The sequence below is a fragment of the Phaseolus vulgaris genome, chromosome 4 (assembly GCF_000499845.2).
Source record: "Phaseolus vulgaris cultivar G19833 chromosome 4, P. vulgaris v2.0, whole genome shotgun sequence".
NCBI classification, from domain to species: domain Eukaryota; kingdom Viridiplantae; phylum Streptophyta; class Magnoliopsida; order Fabales; family Fabaceae; genus Phaseolus; species Phaseolus vulgaris.
The window spans coordinates 9,675,776-9,685,904 of NC_023756.2; the positions used below are offsets into that span (position 1 = coordinate 9,675,776).

At 32.6% G+C, this 10,129-nt stretch overlaps 1 protein-coding gene across 3 annotated transcripts; it reads right to left on the reverse strand.

Annotated features, from left to right (window-relative positions):
- LOC137837214 (small ribosomal subunit protein eS7y-like) lies at positions 1 to 2,113 on the reverse strand. 3 transcript variants are annotated; one of them, XM_068646142.1, is made up of 6 exons: positions 1,974 to 2,113; positions 1,138 to 1,222; positions 970 to 1,043; positions 763 to 886; positions 415 to 597; positions 1 to 313 (listed from the first exon to the last, which is right to left on the reverse strand). In XM_068646142.1, the coding sequence occupies exons 2-6, from the start codon at positions 1,210 to 1,212 to the stop codon at positions 194 to 196; spliced, it is 576 nt and encodes a 191-aa protein (XP_068502243.1). In that variant the 5' UTR covers positions 1,213 to 1,222; positions 1,974 to 2,113; the 3' UTR covers positions 1 to 193. The 3 variants fall into 3 exon arrangements, with proteins under 3 accessions (XP_068502243.1, XP_068502244.1, XP_068502245.1); XM_068646143.1 differs by lacking the exon at positions 1,974 to 2,113 and adding an exon at positions 1,719 to 1,965; XM_068646144.1 differs by lacking the exon at positions 1,974 to 2,113 and adding an exon at positions 1,697 to 1,965.
- Between the last annotated feature and the right edge of the window lie 8,016 nt (positions 2,114 to 10,129).

The following is a 10,129-nucleotide window of genomic DNA, read 5'->3' on the forward strand; positions in this document are numbered from 1 at the left end:
TGCACACACCCTAAATACTTTTTCTATAGCCACAGAAAGTACTGTTAAGTACTGCTAAGTAATTTTAATGTCATCAAGGAAAAGAAGCAGCAAATAAAATTCCAGAAGTCAAAATTTTGGATGTTGTTAAACAAAATGTGTGGTTCCAACAAATACTGCAAAAAAAATATCCTCCATTAAAGCTAGCAGCATCTCAGGCTTCTGTGACTGGATAATCAAATACTACATCTTTTCCAGTAAGCTTCCTGTAAACTCCAGAAAAAGTCTCCAGCTTGTACTCAGTGTTATTGCGCTCCTTGGGATCCAAGAAAACCTTACATTTAAAAGGTTGTAAAAAAAACAATTTATAAGTTACATGAGATGGGAAATGTCAAAAAATAAATTCAAATTAATGAAAACTTCACAAGCAATTACCTTCATAATTTTTGACCCATCAATTCTATATCTGGTCCTTTTGCCAACAATCTCTGCAGGATACACAACATCCTCTAGCATGGCATCATGGACAGAAGTCAATGTCCGGGTCCGGGGACGCTGAACGGCAGAGCCCTTCTTTGGTGGCCGCAAGATCCTCCTTGTGGCAATCAAAATAACATCCTGTCATTTGATATACATTCTTCAGTTAATAATACAATTTAGTGTTCCTGGAACTCAATATAATCATAAAGTGATATGGTAAATATGTACATAAAGGGGGAAAATAGAAAAGAAAACCAAAAAGACAAACTTTTCATATCAAGATATATTGCAGTAAAATACAACCTTCCCGCTAAATTTCTTCTCCAACTCTCTGACAAGTCGGAGATGAATCTTGTGGAATGCTTTGCTCAATCTGAAAGGCACATAGATGACTACAGCCTTGCGATTATTCGCCACATCCATTTGACTGCACGAGAAAATGTTCTTCTGATAAGAAAAACTTTTATGAGCAGGAATACATCAATTGATTATTTGCAACACCCTTCTTACATTGCTTGATTTATATAGAGATCTTTCAAGTCACTTTTCAGCTCCTGGTTGGTATTCTCCAAGTCAAATAAGTACTGCACAGTCATAAAATAACAGGGTTTCAAAATTAAGAATAATCATGAATTCGTGAAATAAATTCATTCTAACAACGAGAAAGAGGGCAATAACCTGTGCAACTGTCTCCTCAAGTTCAGTGGGCTCTGCATCCTTATCCTTGAGAATTTTCTTCCTCGAAGTGTACATTTTGTTCAATCTGTTTCACCACATAAGGGCCAATATCAGAACCTTAGCTTAGGAAACAAAAATAAGAATCACAGTGAACAGCGTTCCCTAAACCCTATTACACGGCAAGTGACAACCAACCCGTCTTCACAAGGTTAAGGGCAAATAAATTAAAAAAACTGCAAAACTAAAAAAGCAGAAATAAAAACCACCAAACTCAAAATTTTCAGAAGGAAGACTCAGACAAAAGAAAGTGTCAGCAACTAATAGTCTTCCACCTCTCCATAAAAGCAAAATCAGAGTGAATATATTTTACGAAATCCTACTACGAACAAATCTGACATCAACCCAAACCAATATTCATCAAGGTTGTAAGGGTAGAAAAACTTAAAAGCTGCATAACCACAAACCCAAAGGAATAAACACCATCAATCTCCGAATTTTCACTACAATAAGCATGAGAATTTTCACTAGAACAAACACGAAACAGTGCTTCTATATCTACCCCTTAAATTCTCACTAGTTACCAGGCACAATATCAGCATACTCTGGATGATACATTACATAAATTAATTGTTCAAAAACCCTAATTACAATTACAATTGAACAATTGAGAAGAGTAAATTGCAATGATTTGAAATCACTAAAATATCAAATTCAAAGAAAATAAAAACAGGCTTGATTAAAAATTTCTGTAACTTAGAATTAATTGAAAAAAAGTGAAGGGTTAAGTGAGAGAAAAAGTTGAATAATAGGAGATAGAGAGTGAGTAACAGGCTTGCCTTCGCCTTCACTTTCAGTTTAGCAGACCACGGAGAGAGAAAATGGAGGCGATGGGAGGTTTTTATAAGTAACAGCTTAGCTTTCAGGATTGGAGGTTGCCCTAATTTTAGATACACAGAGAGACAACATAATCCCCTATAATCTATACCTATATTTATATTTTCTAATTAAGGGTTTATTTGTATGTATTTTTACTTCTTAATTTTATCTTTATATAAATATTTATTTTATTAAACATTTTAGTTATTTTATATTTTTTTACCATTTGTTAAATAATCTTATAATTAGTTGGAAATTGTTTTTTTTTTTACTTTTTAAAAATTAATATTTTGTCAAAGTAGTTACCAAAAATTGAATTTTGAATTATGGAATAATTTTAAACATAATTTATAACTGTAATTAGGAAGCAGAATTTGATTCTTCATTGTCAAATATGTTCTGAAAAAGTCATATTTTTATCATAATTTGTCGAATTTATAGATTGAATTGAGAATAGAATTGGGGTTCACATTTTGTATGATGCTCTCAATCTATCGGCATGCATTTGGTTTTGTTCTTTTAGTGTGAACTCTTTATTTTTTTTCTTTTAATTAGAACTCTTTGAATGAAGTATAATATTAAATTTTTCTTTAGATGGAAGACTATATAAAAATAAAAAATTGATATTATGAAAGATTAAATGAAGATAAAATTTGATATTCGTGATTTTTTTTCTACATCAAAATAAATAAAATTATTGTTAACGAATATCTAAATTAATTAAGTTATAACAATATATACAATTTTTTTTTTACGTATTCTTATCAAAAATTTTAAAAAAAAAAGAGTTATTATCATTGCTAAGTATTATAATTTATTTGATTTTTATAAGAAAAATAAAAATCAAATTATAACGTAAAATAAATAAATAAAAGTAACAAAAATGCACATGAAAGTAATGAGAGTGGAAGAAGAGAAAACAAAAAGAAAGAAGTTTTTCCTTTAGGCAAAAGAAAATGGAAGTTATTACTCTCCTATCCTTTTTTTTCTTTTTTTTTCTCTTTTTTTTTCTCACAAAAGTTATTTTCTCTTCTCCCACTCCCTAGGTTCCCACTCTCTCTCCACTTCTTCTCCCAACATAAATAATTTATATATTTACATAATTTTGTTTTGTTGGATACTTACACATCAGAAAAGCAGTTTTTAAAACAAAAATATACTATCATTCTTAAAATCTAATTCACATTTAATAAAAATTTCAAATGCTCATAATAAAATAATAAAATAAGTATTAGTATAAGAATAAAATAGGAAATAAAATGTGATGATGAATATTTTTATATATAGGTATAGATTATCATATTTATATTTGTATTTATTAACATAAATTATAAATTTATACTCTTAATATAAGTACAGTATGCAAATAATAATATCTTATTTGATTTTAAATATTAGTTTTCATACAATTTGTCTTTTATTCAGTGATTATTCACAAACATGATAAGTACTATATAGGATCCAAATTTTGATTAAAATCCTTACTATATTTTAAAAGAATTACAAAATTTTAAAAATAAAATAAAAAATATTTAAATAGATATGTATTTATTATAGTTTTATATTTTATTTATTTAATAAATAAATATAGAAGAAAAGAAAATATGTTGGAAATATTTATTTCAAAATTATTTTGTGGTTGAATACTTTTCTAAAGATTTGAATTGAATGTTGTTGTAACGGTAATAAGATTTAATTAGAAATCAGTTGTCAAAGAAAGTGATAAATGGATCAAACATTTAGATTAAAAATATTAAATATTGTACATATTTGATTTGATAATATATATATATATATATATATCTTAATTAAGAAATATGTTTAAATAAATATTTGTTTGATTGATTCAGATTCAGATTTAAGAAAAGAAAACAATGGGATGGGGAAATTAAAAGCTACCATTGTTCACAAAGAAGTTGCAAAATATTAACAAAATTTATTTACTTATTATTGTTATTATTTAATAGATAAAAGATGATTATATATATATATAATTACCACATTCTCTCTAATTAAAAAAAATAGAGAAAAAAAATAGGAACACTAACATTGCGAATTTAAAAACATGCATTGATTAGAACAAACTAATTATCACTGCTCTACTCTTGAAGATGACAATGATCTCCCTCTGGATTAATCTAATACAATTATATATTTTATGTCAAACTATTAATAAAAAAGACAAATTAATTAAATATTGGTAAAAAAAAGAAAAGAAGAAGAATAAAGTGTTTTGTCATCATTTCAGACACTTTTTGTTTATTCTAGAATTTTCGGTTTCCGAATACACATTTACTGGTTGGGTGTTGCAATTGTGAAGCCACCCACAAATACAAGGCACAAAAGTCTTAAAACAGAGGTCAAACAATATAAATTCATGCGCGGCAAGTATTTTTGTGGGCTTGCAATACAAAAACGCAATGCATGTAAAGAAGATGGAACAATTGAAACAAAACAATAAAATAATAGAAAAAAAGGAGGATGAGGTTTGAGATAAGTTAATATTGTAACTGATGAGTTTAAGGAACAATGATTAATATAGGAATCGTAATTAACATAGTAACCGGAACCGCAATTAAGAGTGAGAGAAGTGAGAAGTTTTGATAGAGAGAAAAGTAGAGAGTGTTGATAGAGAGAAAAATGAGAAGTTTTGAAGGAAGTTTTGTTTCATTTTATTAGAAGAAAAAAAAGTGAATAAAAAAATGACGGGAATGTCCAAAATAAGAATAAAATGACAAAAAACCTCTTATTATATATTTTAAAATAATAAAATAAAATATTGGTATAAGGATAAAATGAGAAAGTAAATGTGTACACAAAAAAGCGTGGAGAATCCTCTTTATATATAGGTATAAATATATTTACATAATGTATATTTAAATTTGAATATAATATAATTATTGATTTTTCTAAAATGTGTTTCTATCATAAAAAAAAAACAACAACGGTTTAAAATTTTATTAGAAATAAAAAATATTTATGCAAAATATATATATATATATATATATATATATATATAAACAAAAGTTGAAGGAGACAATTTTTTATCTTTTAATAGGGTGTTTCTTATTTTCTTATTGCACCACATTAAATTTCTACTTACATCCCATCAAAATCTTTTTGCACACCATCATCAATTTTAAAATTTAATTTTCATAACATAAAAGTCAATTGCAGAAATAAAAATTTAGAAGAGGATTTTTTTATTGAAATAATCTTTTCATAATTACTATTTTACCTTCTTATTGGAATTATTATATTTTCCATATAAATGTATATAGAAAGTGTATCAATGTATAATATACATGGTAAAAATAAGGCAATAAAATGGTAGATAGGCATAACATATGAAGTAGCGAATTATATGGAGCATGTCTCTCTGACGGTATATAAACAGTAGGCATGCGTTGGATGAATATACAAAAATATTCTTTTCATAATATTTGATATGGTATGGGATCATTCTTCTACATGACATAAAGATTATTTGTTGCCACCTTGCGCCAATCAATCCACTCATAGCCAAGGTTCTCTCCCAAGTACAAGATACCCACTTTCTCATTTTATTTCTTATTCCAACTTATTTTCGGCTCACAACAATTTTTTAGCTAACATTTGTACGCATAGAGAGCCTTCATCATATGATCAACTCATTCTTTCTCCCCACTGGAAGGAAGCCATGGAATCTAAATTATTAGCATTGACATAAAACAACACCCAGAGCATTGTTTCATTACCAGCTGGCGACAAACCCATAGGATGTCGATGGGTTTATAAAATAAAATGTAGGTCAGATGGGAGCATCGAACGATAGAAGGTGCGCTTAGTCGCCAAAGACTACACGCAAGTGGAAGAGATTGACTATATTGTGACTTGTTCTCCTACTGCTAAACTTACGACATTACGTTGTCTTTTGACTGTTGCAGCTGCTAGAAACTGGTTCACCTACCAACTTGACGTAAAAAATGCATTTTTGCACGATGACCTTCATGGAACTTCCTCCCGGATTTCGCCGACAAGGGGAAAATTTGGTTTGTCGACTTCATAAGTCTTTGTATGGATTAAAACAAGCATCCCAAAACTGGTTTGCTACTTTCTCTAAGGTTATCCAAAAGGCAAGATATATTCAATCAAAAGTAGATTATTCTTTATTTAACAAGACTGTTGGATCATCTTTCACACTTGTCTTGCTATATGTCGATGATAAATCAAGCATCTTAAGGAATTTTTACTCCAACATTTTCGAATCAATGATCTTAACACCTTAAAATGTTTTCTAGGAATTGAATTTTCTCAGTCTAAACATGACATTTTTATGTCTCAAAGAAAATATGTGATGGACATTTTGGACGATACAGGTTTAACTGGGACAAACCCGGAGAAGTTCCCCATTGAGCAAAATTTAAAACTCACTTTTACTAATGGTGATTTATTACGTGACCCAACTAAATATCATAAGTTAGTTGGAAGACTCATTTACCTCACCATCACTAGGCCAAATATTGTTTATTTAGTTAGAGCTTTAAGCCAGTTTATTGCAAGAGTCTCGCAAAACACACTGGGATGCAACATTACGATTTCTAGAGTACATTAAGGGGACACCTGGACAATGATTATTACTTCCATTTGATAATAATCTTAAGATGAAAGCCTATTGTGATTCAAATTGGATTTATTACTCACTCTTACCGATGGTGATTTATTACATGACCCAACTAAATATCACACGTTAGTTCATTTACCTCGCTGTCACTAGGCTAAATATTATTTACTCAGATAGAACTTTAAGCCAGTTTATGCAAGGGTCTCTCAAAACACACTGGGATGCAACATTATGGGTTCTGAAGTACATAAAGGGGACACTTGGGCAATGATTATTATTTTCCTCTAATAATGATCTTAAGATGAAAGCCTATTGTGATTCAGATTGAGGAGGATGCCATATTACTCTAAAACTATTGCATTTTCCTAGAAAATTCATTAGTATCTTAAGGATAATTAGTTAGTATACAATGACTCTTTTTGTTTTGTTATGATTTATGATACAATTGACGCGTTTATATGATAACAAAATGATTTATTACTAAGATTAGGTTTAATTTGGTTTGATCATAAATTTTCTCTCTATTTATTGATCAGGTATATGGTAATTGTCTAGAAGTATAACATTGAAGCAAACAAATAAATAGATGAATTCTCGTTAGAAACTTCACCAAGATTATTTGTGCAACTTACTAATAGATATATTTGTCTGTATTTTCCTGAAACACAAGTTCGTAGCTAAACTCGCAAGTTTACATTTGATTTATTAATTCAAGGATTATTGTGTCAGTAATTACCCACTAATCATTTTATTGGTAAAGGTGAAAACAATACTTTCCATCTGTGTTTATCCATTTGAAGTTCTATTTGATAATTTGCACACACAAAATTGTCACTAAAAAGCTATTATAAGTTATTGTTGTAATTAAAGTTGATCTTTAAAGCCTTTTAAAAATATATTTATTAGTTGATATTTTAAGTTATCAATTCTTTATTAAACTTTAACATTTTTAAAATATCGTACTGAAGAAAATGGATAAAGGTGTATATCCAAATCAATATATTTTCATACTTTACTATTACTATTATTATTATTATTATTTTAATTTAAAAAAATCAGTTTTAAGAAAGACTTTAAAATGCAAAATGGCGGAAAGGGTGGGAAACAGAGGTCATGCTAATAGGGTGGGGTCAGGGAAGTGAAAACGATTTCTCTTCGTTCTTCTTCTCCAACTTTTCGCATGGACTTGGTTAAAAGGATATGATTAAGGTTTTCCAAAAACGGACAAGGGTGAAGGACGTTTTTATCTCAAGAAGATTAAACAAATGGGGGAAGAGGTTTGGTTTCGTGAGGTTTTTCGATGTTAGAGATGAAAGGAGCCTGGAGAGAGATCTGGACCAGATTTACATTGGAAGTAGGAAACTGTACGTGAACATTCCGAAATATAGAAGACATCAGTATGGTCCAAAAAAGGAGGAGAGGAGGATGCCGTGGGAACTGCCAAGAGAACGTCAGGTGACAGCAAGGAAGAGCGTTACGAAGGAAGATGAGACCATTAGGAAACATGGAGGCAAGGAGATCTGGGTGGAGAAGAGTGGAAAGAGGACCTATGCTGAAGCTGTTTCAGGTGAATACCAGGACGGATGGAAGGGCGTGGCTTTTAAAACACAACACCTTTCTCTACCCTGGATGAAAAGAAGTGTAGTAGGGACCCTTGACAATGGAATGGATTTTGGCATGTTGGGAGAGGAGCTTGTGAAGGGAGGAATGTCAATGATAAGAGCGAGATCCTTAGGTGATAATCTTGTTCTGATAACCCTAAGAGAGGGGGAGGTGATGGAGGTTATTATGAAGAATAACAAAGAGTGGTTCGACGCTATGTTTACAGATGTTAAACCATGGTCGTTGGATAGTGGTGCAAGTCATAAATCTGTCTGGGTGAAATGTTATGGGGTGCCATTACCGTTCTGAAATAAGGATTGCTTCTCCAAAGTGGTCGGAGAGATTTCCAAGGCGGCCAAGCTAGTGTCCATCGAAAACTCTACGTTAACATGGGAGGTCCTTGAATACGCAAGGCTGAAAGTCCGGGTTCAGAATCTTGGTAGTGTCAAGCTAGTGAGGAAAATGCGGATTAACAAACATGTATGTAGTATTTTCATCGAAGAGGAGGCCATTGGATGTGAAGGACGAGGGTATAATGGCAATCCATATGTGGAAGACTCCACTGATAGTGTGTCCTCCATGGATACATATGTAGAAGATACCGACTTCTCTGAGGTGAATGGCGAGGAGAAGGGCAGTTAGAGGTTCAGGGATGATTGCTGACCAGAAGGGGGAGAAGGCAGAGAAAAGATTGGGGGAGACAATGAACAGTACCCGAAAAAGTCAAACTTCCGTTTTGAGGGATCTACCTCGAAAAGTAAGGGCTATCAGGGCAAAGGTGGTATTTCTTATATGAATGGAGAAAGTGTGGGTCAGGCGGCAAATGAAAGTAATCTCTGTGTCTGTCTACCTGCCCCAGACTGTGTATGGACCAGCTATAGCAACCCTACTCTAGCTGACTTAGCTAAAGTGGTGGTTGAAATAGAATGCTTGAGTAACCAAAAGGAATTCTCTGAAGGTTTGGGTCGGGTATGCAGGAGCGAGGCCCAGTTGAGCGGCGATGGGTCCCATGGATCAACCCAAAAGAACGTAAGGAATGAGGAGTTAGTGATCCAGACAATGTTTGAGGGTTCTGAGACAAGGGAATCACATAACGAAGGAGATAAGTTGAAAAGAACGCAGGTAGAGGGATCGGAAGTGAGAGCTAGTTTAGAAGAATGGCAGGCTCATAACAAAAGGTTAAGTCCCAAAAAGGCAAATGAAATACAATACGGTGCGAGCAGTGGGGAAAGGGGGTTGCAAATCTGCATCGTGATGCAAGGAGGTAGTGAACATGATGAAGTTGCAGGTGCAATGGTTTCGGCGGCGCGGATATCTAACCTGGTAGGCGGCGAAGTTGGAATCTCCGAGAGAAGCAAATCAAGCTCTCCACTGCGCCATCGTAAGAAGAAAGGGTTAACGGAATTGGGGGACTCTTGCCCTTTTCCGAGGCGGTCTGGAAGGATTAAAGCAAGAATGCCTCAAGCAGGGGCAATGGCTCACAATACAGACAAAATCTCATCATCCTCTATTTCTGACAAAAACATCTATATGTGTAATTCACGCTTAGATGAACCTGATGATCGGGCAGGACCATCCAAGCTATGGGAAGTGGGAAAACAAGTCGGGATTAGGTGCCGCAAGGGAGAAAATGAGGTTGTAAGAGAGTATGGGAATATGGAAGTCAGAGATTCAGAGGTTGTTTCACGCTCTGAGACGGGTAATAAAAACTTGTCTTAATGATTATTGTGAACTTAAATATTAGAGGTGTGGGGGGAAGCTCAAAAGCGAGGTATTTGAGACAAGTTATTGCTTGTCAGGGGGCGGATCTTGTGTGTCTGCAAGAAACAAAGGCTAAGGAGTTCTCGGCAGCAAGATGTTATTCCTTGTGGGGGGATAACAAAGTAGGATGGGTTCATTACGAAGGCGTTA